The sequence below is a fragment of the Canis lupus genome, chromosome 6 (genome assembly GCF_048164855.1).
Source record: "Canis lupus baileyi chromosome 6, mCanLup2.hap1, whole genome shotgun sequence".
NCBI lineage: Eukaryota > Metazoa > Chordata > Mammalia > Carnivora > Canidae > Canis > Canis lupus.
Genome location: NC_132843.1, coordinates 58,074,383 through 58,098,860, shown reverse-complemented (window position 1 = coordinate 58,098,860; position 24,478 = coordinate 58,074,383). Strand labels below are relative to the sequence as shown.

Below are 24,478 nucleotides of genomic sequence, written 5' to 3'. Positions count from 1 at the left end.
GGGATCCCGAAGATGGTCTTTTTAATAAATGATGCTGAAATAACTGGACATCCACATGTAAAAAAAAAAAAAAAAGAATCTATAAAGACCTTATACCATTCACTAAAATCAGCTAAAAATGCATCACAGACCTAAGTGTAAAATGCAAAACTGTAAAACTCCTAGAAGATAACATAGGGGAAATCTAGATGACTTTGAATTTGGTTATGAGTTTTTAGGTGGAACACCAAAGGCATGATCTTAAAAAGGAGCAATAAATGGAATTTCTTTAAAATTAAAAATTTCTTTTCTTTTAAAAAATATTTTATTTATTTATTCATGAGAAACAAAGAGAGAGAGAAGCAGAGACACAGGCAGAGGGAGAAGCAGGCTCCATGTAGGGAGGCTGATGTGGGACTTGATCTTGGGTCTCCAGGATCAGGCCCTGGGCTGAAGGCGGCGCCAAATCGCTGAGCCACCCGGGCTGCCTAGAATTAAAAATTTCTGCTCTGTGAGAGATACTGTTAAGAGAATGGAAGGATTAGCCACAGCTCAGTAGAATATATTTGTATAAGACATATCTCATAAAAAACTTTTATCTAAAATATACAAAGAACCCTTAAAACTGAACAGTAAGAAAACAACCTGATTAAAAAAATGAATCAAAGATTTCAACATACACCTCACCAAAGATACATCGATGGCAAATAAGCATATGAAAACATTATGTTCCATATCATATGTCATCAGGAAAATGCAAATCAAAACAATTAGGTATTAATATACACCTTTTAGAATGGTTATAATTTAGAGGACTGACTACACCAGTTGCTGAGGAGAATAGGAAGCAACAGGAAGTCTAGCTCTATGCTGATAGGAATGAAAAAATGGTACTGGCGCCTTTTGGAAGACAGTTTGGTGGTCTCTTAGAAAACTAAACATACTTTTACCATACAAATTTTGTTGTTACCCATTGGTATTTACCCAAAGGAGTTGAAAGCTTATGAATACACAGAAACCTGCCATTGGATGCTTATAACAGCTTATTTATAATTCCCAAATCTTGGAGCAACCAAGGAGTTCTTTAGAAGGTGAATGGATAAATACAGTGTGGTACATCCAGACAATGAATATTATTCAGCATTAAGAAGAAATGAGCTATCAAGCCTTGAAAAGATGCAGAGAAATCTTAAAGCCATATTACAAAATGGAAGAAGCCAATCTGAAAAGGCTACATACTGTATGATCCCAACTCTGTGACATTCTAAAGTAGACACAACTGGAGACAGTCAAAAGATCAGTGATTGTGCACGAGGAGAGAGAGAGGAGTACGAGGAGAGAGAGAGGAGTAGGCAGAGCAAGAGGATTTTTAGGCCAGTGAAAAATAATCTTTTTATTATAATGATGAATATATATCAATATGCTTTGGTTCAAACACATAGAATGTACAATATGAAGAGTGAATCTTAAGGTAAAGTGTGGACTTTGTAATTGTGATGTGTCAGTGTAAATTCATCTTTGGGGCAAAGTATACCATTCTGGTGAGTGATGTTGATAATGGCAAAAGATATGCATATGTTTAGGACATCAAATATATGGGAAATCTCTGTATCTTCCTTTCAATTTTGTTGTGAACCTAAAACTACTCTAAAAAAGGTCTTTAATAAAAAGGGGAAGATGTAAATGTTGCTTCCACTCTGGGTTTTGAGCTTTAAGACATCTGCCTGAGCACCCAGTAGCCAACTGTACTTATAAAGTAAAATCTGTCCTTCCCAGATCTGTTCTTCAGCACCCTTCAGCCACAAACTGGGCTCACAGAGCAGTTTACATAGCTCATCCACATGCTCTTAGGAGGGTACTGTAGCCTGAACTCCATCAAGCAGGAACAAGATGAACTTTGTTTCAAAAGAGAAATTACCACATCTCCATGTTTAGTAGACCTCCTTTTTTTCTAAATCCAGCAGAGTAAAGGCTGACAAAACCAACACAGTCTAAACCAACTCACTATATGTGGTAAAACTCTGAGCTTGTGCAACATGGGATTTTATAACTATTTTTATGATTTCATATTCTAAGATAGTATTTATGCCCAGGAAATTTTTCTTGAAGAAATGAGTGAATTTTCATTTTATAATTTAAATGTATCATTAATAAGGATTGGGTATGTATGCCAGTAACAGAAAACTTGATAAAAACTGCCTTAAACAAGTGAAGATTTACTTTTCTCATGTAATTTGAAGTCCAGAGGTAGGCGGTCCATAGATGATGCAGCTGCTTGAGGGTGTCATCAAGGAACCTATATTCCTAGCTTACGGTTTTTATCTTTGTCAGAAGATGGCTATTATGGGGTGCCTGGCTGGCCCCATCGGTTAAGTGGCTGATTCTTGATTTGGCTCAGATCATGATCTTATTTAGCATCCTGGGATTGAGCCCTTTGTCAGGCTTTGCACTCAGTGGGGAATCTGCTTTTATATTCCCTCTCTCTGGGATCCCTGGGTGGCGCAGCGGTTTGGCGCCTGCCTTTGGCTCAGGGAGCGATCCTGGAGACCCGGGATCGAATCCCACGTCGGGCTCCCGGTGCATGGAGCCTGCTTCTCTCTCTGCCTGTGTCTCTGCCTCTCTCTCTCTCTCTTTCTCTGAGTGTGACTATCGTAAATAAATAAATTAAAAAAAAAATATATTCCCTCTCTCTCCCTCTGCCCCCGCTTTTTTGCACTCTCTCTCTCAAACAAACAAATCCTAAAAAATAAAAAATAAGAAGATGGCTATTTTCTCTCTGGAGACTTCATCAGAGTTTTCAGAAGGAAAAGAAAGATAAATGGAAATCTCTTTATAAGATTTTGTATTTTTCTGGTAGATAGTGGTCTCTTTGTGATTAATAACTACCTTTTGTTGGCCAGAACTATATTGGTATGACTTGGTATTTAACTCATTGTATCTGGAATTAGCATAGAATGGTGGTTAAGAGCATAGACCTAAGTTTGAAAATCATAATCATTTAACTGTGTGTATGTAATCATCTAACTTTATAACTGTAAAATCTTTGTGCCTTAATTTGCTTCTATTAAATGTGTTTAGTAATATGTACCTACAAACCCTTTGTTGAAAAGATTAAAGGAGTTAATATACATCATTTTTAAATTGTACTATTTTAAGTATTAGTTATAATTTACTATCTTCATTATATAGAAGAGTTATTGATATTGGAATTGGAATTTATAAACTTAGGGAGCTAGTTTTTTTAAATACTAAATGAAATAGCATTTGGATTAGGTGCTTTTGAGTACAGGGATAGTTGAAAAAGATATTGCAATACTGTATTATTAAAATATACATTATTGCATGGAACTTTAAGGACTCTTGTGACTATGGATGTGTAAAAGTACTGGGGCCATTTTAATTTACTCATTTAATTCATCTTAAAGCTTGATGACTTATTTTTTTTCTATTTATTTGTTTATTTAAATTTTTTAAGATTTTATTTATTCATGAAAGACAGAGAGAGAGAGAGAGAGAGGCAGAGCTAAACTGCTGAGCCACCCAGGGATTCCTGAGCTTGATGACTGTTAGGGCTTCTTGAATAAATTGTTGTCTTACCACCAATCCCCTAAAGCACCTTTAACTCAACAGAAATTCTTGATAGATGTTTGAAGACTAGCTATGTTATTGATAAATGATTTTGTTGGTATTGTAACCAGGCTTGTCAATTTATAATCACTCTACTGAAAAAAATTTTCCATTTTCTTTTTAGCCCTATCTGCTTTGATATGATTGAGGAAGCATACATGACGAAATGTGGCCACAGCTTTTGGTAAGATGATTTTATTTAGCAAAAGTGTCTTGATTTTTAACTTGTGTGTAAATGCAGCCAGTGAGAAGTTATGTTTTTAAAATAATTTTGGTTATCTTGTAATTTCTTTGATCAATATATTTTTACAAGTTAAGCAGCTCAAGGTAGTAAGCATATGGTTGGTGCACAATTTCTGTGAAATACTTAGATTTACTTACAGATGGATTTTAAAACTTTTGGGTTGATTAATTATTATAGAGTTTTGATTACTGTTTTAGAAAATTGAAGAGTGCTGGGTAATTAGGATGAAGCATGAAGCATCTTTAACTCACTTGTGGAGATAAGTATGAGGCCCAGTAAAGGATGTTAGAAAGTCATGGGAAAAAGATATAGGGGATTAAAAAGACCTATGTTTTCTACTTTAACAGTTTGCAGTGTTATCTTCAGTTGTTTAGTCTTGTATAATATGTCACATTAATCAGTATATTTAAAAAATTTTTAATTGTGGTAAAATTCACATTACGTAAACTTTACTGTCTTAACCATTTTTAAATTGAGTAATGTTTGTTTGCATTGTGCAATCTCTAGCATTTATCTTGCAAAACTGAAACTTTATAATCTTTAAGTAACTCTCCATTCCCCCTCCCCCCAGCCTCTGTCAATCACCATTTTACTTTGTTTCTGTGAATTTGATTATTCTAGATACCTCATATAAGTGGCATCAAATAGTATTTGTATTTTTGTGACTGGCCTAATTTGCTTAGCATAAGGTCCTTAAGTTTCATCCTTGTAGCATATGTCAAAGTTTCCTTCCTTTTTAAGGCTGAATAGTGTTCCATTGCATGTATATAAACTCTATTTTATTTGTTCATTTATCTGTTCATTTGTTAAGAATGATGCTTTGAACATTGATGTATAAATATCTTCTTGAGATCCTGGTTTCAGTTCTTTTGGATATATACTCAGAAGCAGAATGGCTATTTCATACGGTAGTTCTATATTTAATATTTTGAGGAACCTCCATGTTGTTTTCTGTAGTTGCTGTACCATTTTACGTTTCTCCCAGAAGTACGCAAGAGTTCCAGTTTTTGCACATCTTCTCCAACATTTGTCATTTTCTTTCTTTTTTGTTTTTGTTTTTTTAATTTTTATTTATTTATGATAGTCACACAGAGTCTCAGAGAGAGAGAGAGAGAGAGAGAGGCAGAGACGTAGGCAGAGGGAGAAGCAGGCTCCATGCACCGGGAGCCCGATGTGGGATTCGATCCCGGGTCTCCAGGATCGCGCCCTGGGCCAAAGGCAGGCACTAAACCGCTGCGCCACCCAGGGATCCCCTGTTTTTTTTTTTTTTTTTTAATATTTTTTTTAATTTTTATTTATTTATGATAGGCACACAGTGAGAGAGAGAGAGAGAGGCAGAGACACAGGCAGAGGGAGAAGCAGGCTCCATGCACCAGGAGCCCGACGTGGGATTCGATCCCGGGTCTCCAGGATCGCGCCCTGGGCCAAAGGCAGGCACTAAACCGCTGCGCCACCCAGGGATCCCCTGTTTTTTTTTTTTTAATGGTAGCCACCCTAATGGTTGTGTAATCTGTGTTTAATTCCTTTTATTTATTTATTTTTGTGTTTTTTTGTTTGGGAGTGGCATATTATATTTGCAGTCAATCATGTCCATAAATTATTTATACACTGTTGATACAGTATTTTTGGCTTAGTATTTCTGTTGTGTTCTAATAGTCCCTGTATTCTAATTCATATTGAAGTTAGACCCATAATTTTATTCTGAAGTTGAATGTAATACCTGGTATTGATATTCACTAATCAAGTACTGGGTGTTATTACCAGTTTGTAAGTATTTTAGTTTGATTTGGAGCCTGACACATCAGTGATAGGTATATCCAATCTGCTAGTCACTTGAGAAGAAGCTTAGAATAAAAATGGCTTTAGCTTGCACTATGTTTTTTATTAAAATATAAGTTATTACAATAAGTAATATGTACTCTTTGCTAAAAAAAACTTTTATTGTTCAGAAAGTTGTAACATGAAAAGTAAATGTCACCATTTTTCTAGTCTTTTTTGTCTACTTCCTTAGATGTTATCACTGGCAAGGAGTGATGGTGTATTCTTTCAGAATTTTTTTTGCCGGTTTTATAATTTTGATTTCCTGATATATCATTGCATTATATCCTTATAGTTCATAAATCACTTTCTGCTCCATATTGCTACTGAAATTCTGGTCATGTGTGTCTTGCTTTTAGATTGATTCATGTATGGTCTTGATCTTAGGCTGATGGTTTAACAGTAGTGTTTCCTTGGGTCCATTAATTGATCCAGTACTATAGCATTCCATAGGAAACCATGTCCCTTCCTTAGAGATTTTGATTTTCATCTCTGGAAAATTGGATGATTTAGATTAGGCTCTATAAGCCTTTGGTTGTATTGAATATTGGACCAGATAATTCTTTGTTGTGAGTGATTATCCTGGATATCGTAGATTGTTTAGCAGTATCCCTGGCCTCTACCCAGTAGCAGCCCCTTTCCTCACAAATATGACAACCAAAAATGACAAACCAGACATTTTTTTTTAAAGGTTTCTATTTTTTTTTTTTTTTAAGATTTTTATTCATGAGACACAGAGAGAGAGAGACAGATCGAGAGAGAGAGAGAGAGGGAGGCAGAGACACAGGCAGAGGGAGAAGCAGTCTCCATGCAGGGAGCCCAACATGGGACTCGATCCTGAGTCTCCAGGATCATGCCCTGGGCTGAAGGCAGCACTAAACCGCTGAGCCACCCAGGCTGCCCTGTCTCCAGACTTGCCAGATATCCAGTAGGGGACAAAATTGCCCACATTTGAAAAATACTGATTAGGGAGCTAAAAGAGCAGGGTCTTGAAGTTGATAAATCAGGATTCTGGTTCTGGCCCTAAAATTTTATATTTGTCCAGTCACTCAACTTGTCTCTCCTCCTCCTTTTTCTCTTCCCTCCTCCCTTTTCTCTTCTCTCTTCCTATTCCTTCACCACCACCTCTTTCATGGTTTTGAAGGTGTAAATGTTTGGTACAAATTATAAAGTGAGGAACTAATTTTTTCTAACTCCCTTCTTTAATTTAAATTTCACTGTGACATTTTAAAAGGATGTGGAAGAGTCTCCTAAATCAGTATAATATTCTTGCTTCACTGTATTGTGAAGTGTAATAAATTACTGATTGACTTTATAATTAAATAGTCCTGGCCTTTTCAATGAGTCCTATAGTCTTCATGGTGTGTCCTTAGGTCTTTGTTGGAAAACCCTACTGGTTTCTTAAATATCTGTTTTTTTCCTTCAAATGAAAATAGTTTGTTTAGACCCTTGTTATAATTCATGTTATAAGCTGATATGAATGTGTTTTATTTACTTATGTATTTAAAAGATTTTATTTATTTATGTGACAGAAAGCACAAGCAGGGGGACCTGCAGGCAGAGAGAGAGGGAGAAGCAAAGCAGTCTCCTCACTGAGCAGGGAGTCCGATGTAGGGCTTAATCCCAGGACCCTGGGATCATGACCTGAGCTGAAGGCAGACACTTAATTGACTGAGCCACCCAGATAAATGTGTTTTAAGATACCTTCCACAGAGCAGGTTTTGGTAGGATGGAGACCATAGGTTGACAGGAGCTAATAAACTTGGAGACTGGCAGTCCTATGTCAGGCTTGTGAAACCATGAGGCATTTTGTACTTTAAAAGAAAAGCTCATAATTATTTACCCTGTCCTATCATGTGGGGCTGGTGTAACTTCAGTCGTTAATGGTAGCCTCTTGGATTAGATCTTCACTGACTTGAACGCTGGCTGGTAAACAGGAACTGAGCAGTGTTACCGCTTCCAGGGTCCATCCGGATTATTAACACTAATCAGAACTGTTTATCTCTATCTCGCTTATAAATGGTAACTCTTAATTTTTAACAGGGTGGAGACACTATTCCCACTTGAGAGTGAGTCTGCAGTTAGCTTTTGTCTAACCAAATTTAGTGATATGATAAAATCTAAAAAAAAACTGGCTTTTTTGTGATGTAGATGTAAGGTTTGGTCTTTCTCTTTGCTGCCTCCAGCTTGCACCACACACCTTGCTTCTCAGACCTCATGTCTACCAAGTTCTGAGTTACTATTCTGTTTCATTACAAATTAATTATAATTAATAGCACTCCTCGGTGTCCATCTTCCAGCTATCTGCAGTCAGACAGATAGCTGTCTTTTGGGTATCAGCTTGTCTTTTGGGACTTCTAATTCATCATCTTGTACCTTGCTATTAGTCTTTCTTTATTCCTGGTTATTATGTAGGACTATTGGTATAGATTTGTCCTTCCTGTTCTTGTTACAGTCCCCTTTTTTGAGAATTTTCTGATTATTCAGTTTTCTTTCTTTTTTTTTAAAGATTTTATTTATTCATGAGAGACACAGAAGGCAGAGACATAATAGGCAGAGGGAGAAGGAGGCTCCATGCAGGGAACCCAATGTGGGACACGATGGAGTCCCTCCCGGGACTGTAGGATTATGTCCTGAGCCAAAGGCAGATGTTCAACCACTGAGCTACCTAGGCATCCCTGGAATTACTATTTTTAAGAGTTTCAGTGTGAGTAGCTTTTGAAAACTTCTCAGGTAGACCCAAGATAGATATCCTTTTATCCCCCCTATTTTGATCCTCTTCTTATCCTTCTTTTGGTATACAAAATACCACATCTCAGGTGGGGTGATGGTAATTCTATTGAGTTACTGTGAAAGAAATAATTGAGAATTTCTAATGGTTATATGACCCAGAAGACAGCATGTTTCTTTTTTGTCTGTATTTCTTCATGCATTCAACATTTATTTAGTTAAACTCTAACGGGATATTGTGCTAGACATTGAGGGTACAGAGATGAATTAAAACAAAGCCTTGCTTTGAATGAACAAATAGAAGAGGAGATGATAGACACATACACAGATAAATACAAAATGAGATAGTTACAATTTCTCAAACCAGGGCAGGTCTGCTTTGGGATGGTAGTGAGATATATCTTATTGTCATGTCAGTTTTACACAGTATGTAATTTGATGCATTTTCATTTTATAATGTAGATGGATATTGTCAATGCAATATGGAAAAGTCACTTGAACTTTTATTTCTGAGGACAGGTCCTTCTGGCTGTGTCCTAGACTATTTTCTCTTCTAGGAGTGGATGGTGTGGTAGTAAATCTAATGACAAGGAATTAGGATGCTGAAGGATGATTAGGATGCTATAAATAGAGGAGGATATTCTACCGGGCTCTCGGATAATTTCTTGTCTGTTGACAAACTCTTTCACTGGGTTAATGACTTAGCTTGTTCTCCTTGTCATATTATTTGTTCATTTCTAACAGTCATTTCTTTATAAAAGTCATTTGCTAAGATTTCAAATGTCCTTCTGCTTATCTGTCAACCCCTTCTCTCATCTTTCATAACAGTCCTCGATTCTCTACTTCATGACTTGGTTTATTTGAACTTGCAGATTTTTTTTATTTTTTTATTATTTTTTTAAACAAGTTAGTTTTTTTTTTTAAGATTTTATTTATTTATTCAAGAGAGACACACACACAGAGGCAGAGACACAGGAAGAGGGAGAAGCAGGCTCCATGCAGGGAGCCAGATTGGGACTCGATCCTGGGTCTCCAGGATCACGCCCTGGGCTGAAGGCAGTGCCAAACCACTGAGCAATCCGGGCTGCCCAGAACTTGCAGATTTTTTTAAAGGCTAAATCTTGTCATGTGGGAATATTTTCTAGTAATAGGAACTCATTTCCATTCCCCTAAGCAGACTGTGTTTCCATGTTGTAATTGCATACCTGCTTTATGTTTCTCCCTTGCAATAAAAATGAAAAAAAATTTGTATATTATTTCCTTCATTGAAATGTCTATGTAGGAAATTTTCTGTTAGATATGGAGCCTATCTTGTGGTAATATGGTAATCGTAGCCTTGTCTTAATTGCAACAGGTGATGTTATTATTTCTGGAACACTGTACAAGTCATTTGTTTTATATATTTATATATGTTATATATATTTATAAATAAACTGTTATGTGCCAGCCATTTACTCTGATCTTTAGATCCTTGTGCTGTGCCAAAGACCCATCACTACATCAGTTTTCTATCATTACTTGAAAGTACCAAATGTGAGATGAGAAAGTAGTTGATAATTAGTACAGAGAAACCTGATGGATGAAGGTTTCTGTTTTGATAAGGTAGAATGAAGAAAGAGGCTTATAAAAATCAGCTTCAGTTTATAAAGCTGAAATAAATTTATAGTAATATTTAAAAAAGATTTTATTTATTCATGAAAGAGAGAGAGAGAGAGAGGCAGAGACATAGGCAGAGAGAGAAGCAGGCTCCATGCAGGGACTTGATGTGGGACTTGATCCAGGGACTCCAGAATTACACCTTGGGCCAAAGGCAGGCGTTCAACCGCTGAGCCACCCAGGTGTCCCAGATTTATAGTAATTTGGATACAGAATAAAAGATGCTATCTTTTTAGGAATCTTCTTTATAAATCAGCCTTGTAATTTCTTAGAAATATTTTTTTTCTGATTGTTAGTAACAATGCTTTTTTTTTTTTTTTTAATTCATTTGAGAGAGAACAAGAATGGAGCAAAAACAGGAGGAGGGGCAGAGGGAGAGTGAGAAGCAGACTCCCTGCTGAGCAGGGAGCATGACCTGGGGCTTTGTCCCAGGATGCTGAGAGATGGGAGCTGAAGGCAGATGCTTAACCATCTGAGCCACCCAGGAGTCCTGAGCAATGCGTTTTTATTTTTTATTTATTTAAAGAATTTATTTATTTATTCATAGACACAGAGAGAGAGGCAGAGACACAGGCAGAGGGAGAGGGAGAAGCAGGCTCCATGCAATGTGGGACTCGATCCCAGGTCTCCAGGATCACACCCCAGACTGCAGGCGGCGCCAAACCGCTGCACCACCGGGGCTGCCCGCAATGTGTTTTTACTATAGAAACTTGTAGATATATACAAAGAAAAAGTTTCCCATAAATTTTATGACCCAGAGAAATATACTGTTAACATTATGATGAATGTCTTTTTTGGTTTATTTTAAATGTACACATATGCAGTTTTTTAAAAACAGTAACGAGATTGTGCTGTATCCACTGTGTTCGAGATTTTCCTTTTTAGTCTGTAAAAAATGATACAAAAATAAAAAAGTGATACGGTGACTTTTTTCTAATGTCAATTTGATATTTCTCTGTGGTTTAATGGAACTATGTATATATATATATAGTATATATATATATATATATGTATGTGTATATTTTAAAGATTTTGTTTATTAATGAGAGAGAGAGAGAGAGAGAGAGAGAGAGAGAGGCAGAGACACGGATAGAGGGAGAAGTAGGCTCCATGCAGGGAGCCTGGTGTGGGACTCAATCCCAGAACTCCAGGATTATGCCCTGAGCCAAAGGCAGATGACCAACCATCCCTGATGGAGCAATATTTAAAAAGTTTTTTTAAAAATTATAAACCAGTATGTAATTGTAAAAATTCAAACATTAATATATATATTGTAAGGAAGGAAAATTTCTTGTAATTCCCTTTCTTTAGCTATAACTGCTAATAGTTATTAGTTTTCATGGCATATAGTTATGTATTACAGTATGATTATTTTTTGGTATATGTTGGATTGGTGTTTACAAAATTATTCAATGTCCAAGTGTTTTGGTGCTTCTAATTTATTTTGCTATTTACAGATAATAATTGAACACCTTTCTATCTACATACCTCTGTTCATTTCCTTAGGATAAATCCCTAGAAAGAAAATTACATCAAAGGGTGTTATACAGTTTTAAGGTTTTCTATACAATTTGCCTCCTGGAAAGGCTGTGGCAGTTACATATCCTTCAGCAATATATGAAGTTATTTATACTGACATGTGCTCATTAACATGTGATTGTATTTTCTTAAATTTTCCATTCTGTTTGGTAAAAACTAGTATATAGTTTAAAACCAATTATTTTTATCCTACTGAAGGTGATGATTTTCTCATGCTCATTGACTGTGTTGTTGATTTTTCTGTGCTCTTTTCTTTTTTTATTTGAATTTTTTTGTATTAAGGATATCATCAAGAACATAGTCTATTTGCTTAATTAAATCATAGGCATTTGCTTTTCTTGGGTGTTATGTAGTACTTAAATTGTGTAAACTTAGAAGTACATTTTTTAAATATTCTGTATCTAGTAGACTTGTTATTCAAGTTTATTTTTAAATATTCTGCATACTGTTATCTAATAAATGCTCTATGTAACTTTATTATGATAAAATATTTTGAAATAAATTCAATAGCGAATTACTTGTTTTAAATGAGAACTAGAAATCTAATAGGCATTATTTTGTGACCACTTTATTAATTCTTCACTGGTTTAATGAACCTTATTTTATTTTTTTTCTGCTAATAGCTACAAGTGTATTCATCAGAGTTTGGAGGATAATAATAGATGTCCAAAGTGTAACTATGTTGTGGATAATATTGACCATCTGTATCCTAATTTCTTGGGTGAGTCTTTGGAATGATTCTTTATTTTTTAAAATATCCTATCCCCAAAAGTGTGTGGTGGCACTGATTTATTTGGAAAACCGTGTAGGGGTAAAGCAAATCTTTCTTTCCTACTCACCTGGGTGCTTTCCCCAGTCTTCATTACTTTGTGACAGAATTTCCATACCATGTAATGTTAGTACTATATTATGTTATTTTAAGTTTCATGAAAGGAGAAAAATCGACTGACACAACTCTTAGTTTCTTGTACAGGTGGCTGGACAGAATGTGAGGCTACAGAATGCCAGAGTTCAGAATACCTCTGTCTTTATACAGTGTGTTGCATTCCTGCTGGTTGTGCTTCTGGGGTGTAAGGGAGTCAAAGGAGGAAAGTGTTAATGGAAAGGGGGGGGGGGGACGTAAAAAAAAAAAAAAAACCCTGGGGGTAATTGGATTCCTGAATAGGGGAAGAGCCTCTGTGACCTGGGGGCAGGCAATTGAAAAGTAAGGACTTGGAGAAGAATTTAGGGAAAGAAGAAATATTTGAGTGGTGTGATAGATACTCTGTAGGACTGGACTTTATGGGCTAAGTTGGGTATAAGGGAAATGAAAAGTCTGGCAAAGCAGAAACCTTTGTCCGTGAACTTGGAAACATGGATTGATGCTGCTGAGCAGGCTCTAGAATCATTTTTCTATCAGTTGTAACATTGGAAAACTTCTTTTGGAAGGGCTAAATACAGAAAGGAATCTAATCTTCTGATAATTTTTGTGTTAAATAAAATTTCCAGGCAACATTCCCTAATGAATCCAAAAGTTGGAGATTCTTTAATCTGAATTTCTAACTCGAGGGAACACTATATATTAGTATGGAAGAAGTTTTAAAAGTACTGTTTTTGTTAGAAGGTAATTTCATACATTAAGTATGTATTCTCATATATATCCAGTAAATAGCACAGTCATACCTTACTGATTTCTGAGCTAGAAATTATCTTGATGATGATCTGGTTTTTTAACATTCTCTTTTTATGGTTAAAAATTTTGGTTTTGGATGAGTGGAGTGTAAGTATATTATGTCCATATTTGAAGTCTCTTAGAGTGCTGCTTCTTAATGTGATTATGTATGTCAGCCATGGAAATAACATTTTATCCTGATACATCTTTTCCTGTTTTTCTGCCCATCATCCATTCCAGTCTTTACCATTTGTACAATATTAGTCAAATTCATAAGTTCCCATATTAGGTAGTTAGGGACTTAATATGTATCCTGTGCATTCAGGATGCCCTTGAGATCTGTTACTGGACATGGAATTCTACTTTTTTCCCCCCTTTACTGAAAGGGGGAAAAAAAACTTCTAACTTAACTTATTTCTAACTTAAGTTCTAACTTATTTCCATTGCTTCAGCTTGAGATTACATGATTTATTTGTGTAGTGCCTATCATTCTTGGTTGGGATTAGGACTTGAATCTTTTGAAATAATTTTGGATTTCTTCTTGAGCATGGTAAAACAAGTATATGTTTTACAATTTTGAAGGCATTAGATAGCTTTGCACTTTTTTTTAATTGATAGGTTAGGACCCTGTCATGGATGAAGGATGAACTATACATTTAATGTAGCAGTTGTCTTCAAAACTTTTTGCTTGGATGACTCATATAAAAATTCTGAAAAATGATGTTCTTCCTCACACATTGATCCCTCATTTAAAATGATCATCCTCTGGGCAGCCCCAGTGGCTTAGTGGTTTAGCGCCGCCTTCAGCCCAGGGTGTGATCCTGGAGACCCAGGATCAAGTCCCACGTCAGGCTCCATGCATGGAGCCTGCTTCTATCTCTGCCTGTGTCTCTGCCCCCCTCTCTCTCGGTCTCTAATAAATAAATAAAATCTTTAAAAAACAATAAAATGATCATCCTCAAATTTTCTTTATAAGTTTAAGTGGTTTTAAAGGATGTAACTTTAGGAGTATTTTAAATCTGGTTATTTAAAAATAAAGCTTTTATCTCTTTTTAAAATGTATCCAGTGGAATCTAAATATCAAAGTGATTTGATATTTATCATTGATTTGAAAATAGACACCTTTCATTAACAATGGGAGATTTTATGCACTCGTTTTCTCTTTGAATTTTTACTTAAATTGCATTATCGTCCACATAATTTTATCCATATATAATGTGTTTTTATGCTTGAAATCCTTATTGATCTATCTGTAATACTATTCTGTAACAGAAATTTATGTAAATAGAAGCTATAGACATAGAAATGTTTTAACTTTTCTAACATTATTAAGCATTTAAAGATCTCAAATTTTTTTTCTGGGTTATTACTGAGTTAGTATGCAATTGATCAAATATTTACAAATTTTATGAAGTATTAGACATAAATTTTTATTGAAAATGTGCTGCTTATCAGTTTTGGTGCTTTTCTTGATTAGTTCTAGTACTCCTAGTGGTTATTAGTAGGAGAAGGAATCACTTTCATTGTATTCTTTTAATTATTTGTTCATTTATTTAGGATCCTCAGTTTTTATTTTTATTTATTTTTTTAAAAAGATTTTATTTATTCATGAGAGACACAGAGAGAGAGGCAGAGACACAGGCAGAGGGAGAAGCAGTCTCCATTCCATGCAGGGAGCCTGATGTGGGGCTGGATCCAGGGTCCCCCTGGGCTGAAGGTGGCGCTAAACCGCTGAGCCACCCAGGTTGCCCGGCTCCTCAGTTTTTAAAAAATTGAAATATAATTGAAATACAACATTCTGTAAATTTAAAATTTTTCTTTTTCTTTTTTTAAAAAGATTTTCCTTTTTTAACTGTAAGTCTTCTTGAGAACTTTGTTGATGGAGATTGAAGGAATTTTGTTAACAGTAATCTCAGTTTTCTTTTTGCCTCGTTCTGACTTAAGAAATTAAGAAAAAAGGCATTTATTGATTTATCATCAAAGACAATCTTTTTTTTCCTCTCATTCATGAGATATTTATTAAAATAACACATTTAGGGAAAAAATCAATACAATGTATACATCATTACTGAAAACTGTATACCATCATACAAAAAAGGATTTTATTTTGGGAAATTGATTCCTAATTTATGGCAAGTTTTACTTTCAGAAATAAAACCACAAAACAACACAATCTAATTCAATCTTAAAGGCTGGCATGCTGAGCAAGGAATGTTCTTATTCTTTGTGGGAGCTCCTTCTTTACACTGTCAGGTACCAGGGCTCTGCCTTTTGGTGTGATTTCAGCCACCAAGTCATCAACAGTAACGTGTTCTAGTCCTTTTTCTTTAATTACCTCTTTACAGTGTGCCTTCAACTGGTCCTTCCAGCCACATTCAATTAGTTTAGCTCTCAGCAACTCTTTGAGGCGTTCTCTTTCTCCAGTTTCTATCAACTTTTGGTTAATCGCTGCTCTCAGCTGCTCATCTTTGTTCATCTTGCTAACCACACTCTTCAGCTGCCTGGACCTAGACCCCTCATCAAAGACAATCTTAATGTTCAATTAGTTAACAATGAAATTGTTTCTTTAATTTTAATGAAAGCAAATAATTGGAAGGCAAGCACTCAAAAACGATTTGATTTTCTAGTCATTATAATTACATACTTTTTTTTGTCAACCAAGTACTTTGATTTTTCCTTTCCTGCCCTAAACACTATATATTACAGACCCTTTTCTTACTGAATACCTTCCCCCACCTCTTCTTCTACCTTCCATGGCATTGTTTCAGTCCCCTCTAGGACCCTTGGTCATCCAACACATTCTGTTCTTTCCATCCTACTTGGTCTTGAGAGCTCTGTTTCTTTTACCAGTTACTAGAAGCCTTTTGCAAGATGAAGTCTTACTGTCCCACACCCCTATCCTCATCCCTGCATTTGCTCTCCTTTGTTCCTGCCAAGACTTGCCCTCTAGCTCTCCCTATCCCTTCCTGTGTGAAAGCTCTCTTCAGCTGCCTGCCTTTATCTCTCTTCCTCACTCTCTTTTCTAACTTTCCCTGTCTATATAAAAATTTTGTAAATTGAATTTTATCTCCCTTATGAATGACATTATCCTTTGAAGGGACAATGTGAACGCTAAGTTTAAAATACTTACTTTAAAATACTGAGTTTAAAAAGTAAATACAAAAAAAAAAAAGTAAATACAGCATGTAACAACCTTACTACTGGCAGGCAGTGTCCTAAGTGCTTCCTGTAAGCTAACTCATTTCATTTTCAGTCCTATGAGGCAGGTACTGTCAGTAGCATCCTCATTCTTCAGGTGAGGAAACTAAGGCACAGAGAAGTTGGGTTACTTGTATAAAGTTACACAGTCAGTAGTAGTAGAATTGGGATTTGGACCTACGTAGTCTGTCTCATGAGTATATGTGCTTTTTTTTTTTTTTTAATTTATTTAAAGATAGTTGCTAGAATGGAAGCTTTAGCATTAGAAATGCATTGTTTATTCTTAGCACTGTGGCCAGGATCCAGAGACTTATAATTATGAATATAGAATATCTTTCAAGTTCAGTGATATATAAGATTTCTCAGTAAAATGCAATGTGGTATACACTTGTATTAAAATTTAAGTCACAGTTTTTATTCAAATGGTTAATTCTGTAACTGAAATATTAAACTCTTATTCATGTACTTCTCTTTATTCCCACTATATTGTTTCAAGCTCTCCTTTCTCTTCCCTGGGTTATATTAGTAACTTTGCTTATGAGATACATACCAGGCTCTTCAGAATCAGGCTTCCATCTATTTTCATTTCTAGCCTTAGTTCATAGCCTGTTAATCATTAACAAAATCACTTTTGACCCCGTGTTTCAGCCATATTGATTTAAAGTCACCTTACCTCTTGGTCTTATATGACTTGAACCCCTCTTTCTTACACTCTTCTCTGAATTCTTTTCCACTTTGTAATGAAGCTCTGTGTGCATGTTATGGCCCAATTCTAATTTTTAGTATATGTGCTGCCGAAGCGAGCACTTATGGCCCAATTCTAATGTCACCTTCTATGTATAGCCTCCTCATTTACACTCTAATTGTTCTTTGTTGTATGTTTTTTGTAAGTCCCCTTCAGTGATAGTACTGATTATCACATAATTACTGCATCATATACATTTGTCTTCTATTCAGAGTTGCTTGAGCTTTAGATTGAGTCTTACTTAGATTGAGTCTTAATTATTTTTGAAGCTTGGATTTCTAATGTGGGTTTAATACTTCTGTGGTTTGGTAAGAAATATTTATAGTTGGATTGTGGTATAGTGGAAAATATTAGATAGTTGGGTTTGTATCCCAACTCTGTTTTGTATTTTATGTCACCATGAGGTAAGTTCCTGATGCTCCCTTTAATAGTCCCTCATTACTAAAATTGGGAGAAGAACCCATAAGATAATGTCTGTAAAGTGCTAGGCTAGTGCTAAACTGGCTTAGTACTACTTTCTTTTCCTTTATTAGATTTTCTGTTGTTTTTGTTTGTTGTTACCAGTTAGTCGTTAAACATAGAAGAAAAGGGGCAGCCCGGGTGGCTCAGCATTTTAGCATCGCCTTTGACCCAGGGTGTGATCCTGGAGTCCCGGGATGGAGTTCCACGTGGGGCTTCCTGCATGGAGCCTGCTTCTCCCTCTGCCTGTGTCTCTGCCTTTCTCTCTCTCTCTCTGTGTCTCTCAAGAATAAATTAAAAAAAAAAAAAGAAGAAAAGAATTTGTAGAATTGATTAATTTAGTGGTTTGGTGATAGGATCAAGTTCTTTCCATCTTTTTGTTCCTCCATCCCAGCATATGCATTGGTTCTTTGACTAGCTTCCCCCCCCGCCACGCCCCCCCCCCCCCCCCCCAAGATTTCAGGATGGCTCTAAGCAGTTCCAGGTATCATCTCTTAATGAAGGGAGGGAAAGAACCTGTGTTTTCTATCCACTTCTTTCTGTGAAAGATAGCATACCCTTCATTGGTTACAACTAGGCCACATGCTTAATCCCATGTCAATTATTGGCAAGAGTATGAATACCTAGATTGGCTTAGGTTAGTCAAGAATCATACCATTTGGCTGAGGTAGAACCTAGCTTTTCTGAAAACATGTGGCAGCCTCACAGTTGGAAAATAATTATGTTATTTAAAAAAGAGGGGTGGTGGCTTTGGATAGGTAACTGACAGTATCTACCATGATATATTTTCTAAAGATATTTATTATCTATTTATCTATCAGAAAGAGAGAGAACATGCATAAGCAGGAGAAGTAAATATCTGCCATGATGTTTATAGGAAAGTAACACAAAGAAGAACAAATAAAAATCCTTAGTGTCTACCTTATAGAATCAACCAGGTACATGTGGAGGATGAGACAGTTTCACACAATGAGATTTATCTCCTCCAGATGCTGATAGTATCATCATGGAGATGTGTACGAGAAAGCATGTATTCCAGAGAATTCTTCTTCTTCTTCTTCTTCATCTTTTTTTTTTTTTTTTAAGATTTTATTTATTTATTCATCAGAGACAGAGAGACAGAGACACAGGCAGAGGGAGAAACAGGCTCCACACAGGGAGCCCGATATGGGACTTGATCCCGGGACCCCAGGATCATGCCCTGGCTGAAGGTGGCGCTAAACCGCTGAGCCACCAGGGCTGCCCCAAAGAATTCTTCTTTAATAATAATGATAGTAGGGATCCCTGGGTGGTGCAGCGGTTTGGCGCCTGCCTTTGGCCCAGGGCGCGATCCTGAAGACCCGGGATCGAATCCCACGTCAGGCTCCCGGTGCATGGAGCCTGCTTCTCCCTCTGCCTGTGTCTCTGCCGCTGCGCGCCCCCCCCCCCCCCCCCGCCCTGTGTGACTATCATAAATAAAAAAAAATTTGAAAAAAATAATGATAGTAATAATAGCAGTTGTAGCAGTAGAGGCTGTGGCAAAATTGTTTTAATTTGAAATAAAGTGAAAACCTAGCATTTTCTTCTTAGCATCCTTTTTTTTTTTAAGATTGATTGATTGATTGATTGATTCATTCATGGGAGACACAGAGAGAGAGAGAGGCAGAGACAGGCAGAGGGACAATCAGGCTCCATGCAGGGAGGCCAAAGGCAGGTACTAAACCCCTAAGCCACCCAGGGATCCCCGTTCTTAGCATCTTTTTAATTTGGAGGCTTTTTAAAGTGAAAATAGAACCCATTTAAGCAGAACAACTAGATGATACATTTAACAATACAAATTATATGTGCTTTTTGTTTTTTCTTTTCAGTGAATGAGCTTATTCTCAAACAGAAGCAAAGATTTGAGGAAAAGAGGTTCAAATTAGACCACTCAGTGAGTAGCACCGTATGTTTCAACTCTTATTACTATTTCTAAATAAATTTCCATTTGTTGTTTTTATTGGTTTAATATTAATTAGATATTAAAGCTTAGTATGTCATTGATTTTTTTTAAAAGAAAATTTAAGGTTTTTCTGTTTTGAACTTTGTTAACTGCATTGTCTAAAATTTAGTGATCATCTTTTGAGAGGTCTTTCAGGATCACATTGAGTCAGAGATGGCTTGAGATACATGACATTTGGAGAATTATATAGCAGGGTGGAGCTGTGGTTGGTAATTTGGAAAAACTGTTGGAAGATTCTTAATTTAAGAGAATAAAAAAAAAATCAGAGATTGTTGAGGGAGGTGAGCCTAAATGAATACTTTACCAAGTACAAAGTTGAAAGTATGGCTAGACAGATAATGAAAATCCAGGCACTTGGTTTGAAGGGAATTACACCTTTAGATGTGCTCACTTAACATTTGTCATGAATATGCCTTCTGTATCTGTTATCTAGATTGGTTTAAGGGAGAAATAGTGTTTAATTTATAATTAGAAGGCAGTGGGGAACCACTGGTGGGAAGGAGTAGGTTAGAATATTATAGCATGTTTTTGGTATCTATGTAGTAAACATTAGGAAGTAGTAATTAAACATGTATTTTAAGCACTCTAAAACAATTTTCTTAGGAAGTTACTGTGTTTCTTCATTTTTAGAATGGCCACAGGTGGCAAATATTACAGGATTTGTTGGGAACTGACCAAGATAACCTTGATTTGGCCAATGTCAACCTCATGTTGGAATTACTAGTGCAGAAGAAGAAACAACTGGAAGCAGTAAGTGGCAGTTGAATTTTAGAACATTTTAAGTGATGTTCTTTATTGCATTGAAAAAGATGTAGAAATATTTTAAAATAATAGGGTAGTGTCTGTCACTCAGTACATCCAGTTTTATTCAGTAAGAAAACATGAGGAAGGTATCACTTCTAACAGATTTCCCTTTTCAAATAAAAGGAAAGACAAATTTCTTTCTTATTCTGTTTTGTTTGTTTTTTAAAGATTTACTTATTTGTTTATTCATGAGAGACACAGACTGAGAGAGAGAGGCAAAGACATAGGCAGAGGGAGAAGCAGGCTCCTCGCAGGGAGCCTGATGCAGGACTCAATCCTGGATCCCGGGATCATGATCTGAGCCAAAGGCAGGCGCCCAACCGCTGAGCCACCCAGGCATTCCGGAAAGACAAATTTCTTATAAGTTACTTGCAGTGGCCAGTTTATATTAAGAAAGACTGAGTGATAAGAAAGATCATGAGAAAATACAATTTCACTTTAATATGGAACAATTGTATTCGTCACTTTTCTTCTTCTTCTTTTTTTTTTTTTTTAAAGATTTTATTTATTCATGAGGGACAGAGAGAGAGAGAGAGAGAGAGAGGCAGAGACACAGGCAGAGGGAGAAGCAGGTTCCATGCAAGGAGCCTGATGTGGGACTCGATCCCGGGTCTCCAGGATCATGCCCTAGGCTGAAGGCAGGCGCCCAACCGCTGAGCCACCCAGGGATCCCCTTGGTCACTTTTCTTATAATGAATACATTCCTTGCCATATCTTCCCTTATTCATGCACTCATAAGATTTGGAAGAGTAAATAGAGATTATTTTTATCTATATAAAATCCTTTTAGCAGGTGTCCATTGTTGGCAGCTGTAGCATATGACTTAAATAAATGCTTTTAGAAAGGTAGGAACTGGAACTAAACATATCTTGTTTTATGTAATGAAATGTAAATAAATATAAAATTGCATTTATTTCATGTAAATAAATATAAACAGTGTAAAATGAATTTTCCATATATTAGTCAGGAATTGAATATGATCATTAGTAGCAATTCACACCTTAGCATCAGCAAATACCCTCCTGATCTAGCTTAAACAAAAAGAGGTTATTTATTGATAGGATAAGGAAGTGAGTAGCTGACATACATGAAAATGAAGAGTTTAAAACCAAATATTGGGAAGATTGGAACCGTAGCCAGCTTTTCTGGAGAGTATAAGGAAATGAGATCAGGCACTTGAATGTTGTTGGATCTTTCTTTGGTGCTTCTCATGTCTGTTTTTTTGGAACATGTCTCATTTTCTTTTCTCAGATCATTATAATGTGAGTAGTGTAGTCATTTGCCCTTCATTTATGTTTATGGTTTTTGATAGAAGAAAAGGGACTTTTCAATTTCAGTTTAAAAACATTCTGTGGATGGTTTATTAATATAGCTTAGATCTAGATTCCATCTGATAGAATGGGAATCTATTAGTAGGAGAAGGGAGTAGTTGAGGTTGTGCTTCCTAAAATGATTCTCCCATTCTGGGAGTGGAGCACAGTTGGAGGGAATTTGTCCTATATTTTTGGGGGAGAGGGGGTTTATCTTTTACTTCTTCTTATTCTTCTTCTTTTTTTTTTTTTTTTAAGATTTTATTTATTTGAGAGAGAGAGAGAGAGAGGCAGAGGAACAGGCAGATGGAGAACCCGGGTCAGGATCAAGTCCTGGGCTGAAGGCGGCGCTACACCGCTGAGCCACCCAGGCTTGCCCTACTTATTTTTTCTTTCAGTTTTATTGAGATATAATTGACCTAAAGTACTGTATAAGCTTAAGGTATACAGCATAATGACTTGATATACATGTATTATGCAGTAATTACTGCAGTAATTTTATTTTATTTTTTGAAGATTTTATTTATTTTTTCATGAGAGAGACATACAGAGAGAGAGGCAGAGACATAGGCAGAGGGAGAAGCAGGCTCCATGCAGGGAGCCCAATGTGGGACTCGATCCCAGATCTCTAGGATCATGCCCCGGGCTGAGCCACCCGGGCTGCGCTACTGCAGTAATTTTAGTTAACATCCATCATCTCTTATAGATAAAAGAAAAAAATATATTTTTCCTTGCATTGAAAAATATAAGGACTTATTCCTTTTTTTTTTTTAAGATTTTATTTATTTATTCACGAGAGACACAGAGAGAGAGAGAGAGATAGACACAGGCATAGGGAGAAAGCAGGCTCCATACAGGGAGCCTGACATGAGACTCCATCCCGGGTCTCTAGGATCACACTCTAAGCTGAAGGCGGTGCTAAACCACTCAGCCACCCAGGCTGCCCAGGATTTACTCTTTAAAAAAAAAAAAAAAAGATTTATTTATTCATTCATTCAGAGAGAGCGAAGAGAGAGGCAGAGACACAGGCGGAGGGAGAAGCAGGCTCCATGCAGGAAGCCTGATGTGGGACTTGATCCCGGGTCCCCAGGATCACACCCCAGGCTGCAGGTGGCGCTAAACCGCTGTGCCACCGGGGCTGCCCCAGGATTTACTCTTTTAGCAACTTTCAGATATACAATGTAGTGTTAACTTTAGTCATTATGTTTTACATTACATCCTCCATACTACTTATGATATACCTGGAAGTTTGTGCCTTTTGACCACCTTCATCTAATTTCTCCAACCGCCTGTTTCTAGTTACTATAGATATGATCTGTATGAGTTTGGTATGTTTTGTTTTGTTTTAAGGTTCCACATGTAAGTGAGATCAGTTATAGTACTTGTTTTTCTCTGTCTGACTTATTTTACTTTAGCAAAGTGTCCTCAAGGTCCATACATTTGTTGCAAATGGCAAGATTTTCTTTATTCTTATGGCTGAACAGTATTTCATTGTCTCTTCAGCGTGGTGATTCAGTTTTTTTTGATAAATACTGAGAAGTAGGATTGCTAGATAATACGGTCTTTCTATTTTCAAATTTTTAAAAGAAAAAGTAGGCTCCATGGGTGTGGAACCCAATGTGGGGCTTGAACTCAGGACCCTGAGATCAAGACCTGAGATAAGATCAAGACTTGGAGGCTTAACTGAGTGAGCCACTCAGATGCTCAGTTTTTTTTTTTTTTTTTTTTTTTTTAAAGCCAAAACGCACCTGGGTGGCTCAGTTAGGCATCTGAGGACTCTTTTTTTTTAAGATTTATTTATTTATTTATTCATGAGAGACACACAGAGAGGTAGAGACACAGGCATAGGCAGAAGCAGACTCTGGGATCATGCCCTGAGCCAAAGGCAGACGCTCAAGTGCTAAACCACCCAGGCGTGTCCCAGCATCTGACTCTTGATTTCAGCTTGGGTCATGATCTTGGGGTTTGTGAGATTGAGCCCCATGTTCAGCTCTGCACTCAGATGGGAATCTGCTTGGGGTTCTCTCCCTCTGCCCCTTAGGTGCCCCGAAGATTTTTAGCTTAATGTAGTCCCACTTGTCTTTTATTTTGTTGCTTGTGCTTTAGATGTTAAAGAATCGTTGTCAAGACTCTCCTATGGTTTAAAGCATAGTTTTCTTTTTTTTTCATATAAATATTTTCATATAGTGATAAATGATATAAAGACTTCTATGATAGGTTGAAAACATGCAGTTACCTTGTTACCTTAATGCTATGTAAATGAGAGTAAAGGGATGTTAAGGGTTGCCTGCGTGGCTCAGGGGTTGAGCGTCTGCCTTTGGCTCAGAGCGTGATTCTGGGGTCCTGGGATGGAGCCGTACGTTGGGCTCCCTGCAAGGGGCCTGTTTCTCCCTTTGCGGATGTCTCTGTCTCTCTTTGTGTCTCTCATGAATGAATAAGTAAAATCTTAAAAAAAATTAAATCTTAAAAGAAAAAGTTTACATAAAAAGCGTGTCTGGGTGGCTCAGTTGAGCATTTAGATCTTGATTTCAGCTTGGGTCGTGATCTCGAGGTTGTGAGATCACGCTCAGCATTGGGCTCTGTGCCAGGCATGGACCCTGCTTAGGATTCTCTCCCTCTGCCACTTGTGTGCTCCTGTGAGTGCTTGATCACTCTCTCTCTTTCTCTCTCAAATGGATAAATAAATAAATAAATAAAATTTAAAAATGGAAAGATGTTTATATAAAAAGCTTCCTAT

The 24,478-nt window shown here is 36.6% G+C and overlaps 1 protein-coding gene and 1 pseudogene across 10 annotated transcripts in view; one reads left to right on the top strand and one right to left on the bottom strand.

The window, feature by feature from the left end:
- COP1 (COP1 E3 ubiquitin ligase) overlaps positions 1–24,478 on the top strand; it is a 242,753-nt gene that overhangs the window by 22,565 nt on the left and 195,710 nt on the right. For 5 of the 10 annotated variants that reach the window (XR_012033052.1, XM_072830728.1, XM_072830726.1 and 2 more), the window contains exons 2-5: positions 3,731–3,790; positions 12,217–12,314; positions 19,494–19,570; positions 20,258–20,377. Coding sequence is in view for 9 of the 10 variants with exons in the window: in XM_072830728.1 (XP_072686829.1) it covers positions 3,731–3,790; positions 12,217–12,314; positions 19,494–19,570; positions 20,258–20,377 (355 nt within the window). In the remaining variant the exon portion in view is untranslated. The remainder of the gene's footprint in view (positions 1–3,730; positions 3,791–12,216; positions 12,315–19,493; positions 19,571–20,257; positions 20,378–24,478) is intronic. The other 5 variants (XM_072830730.1, XM_072830729.1, XM_072830723.1 and 2 more) reach the window with 2 other exon arrangements.
- On the bottom strand, positions 15,234–15,751 carry LOC140635705 (transcription and mRNA export factor ENY2 pseudogene; annotated as a pseudogene).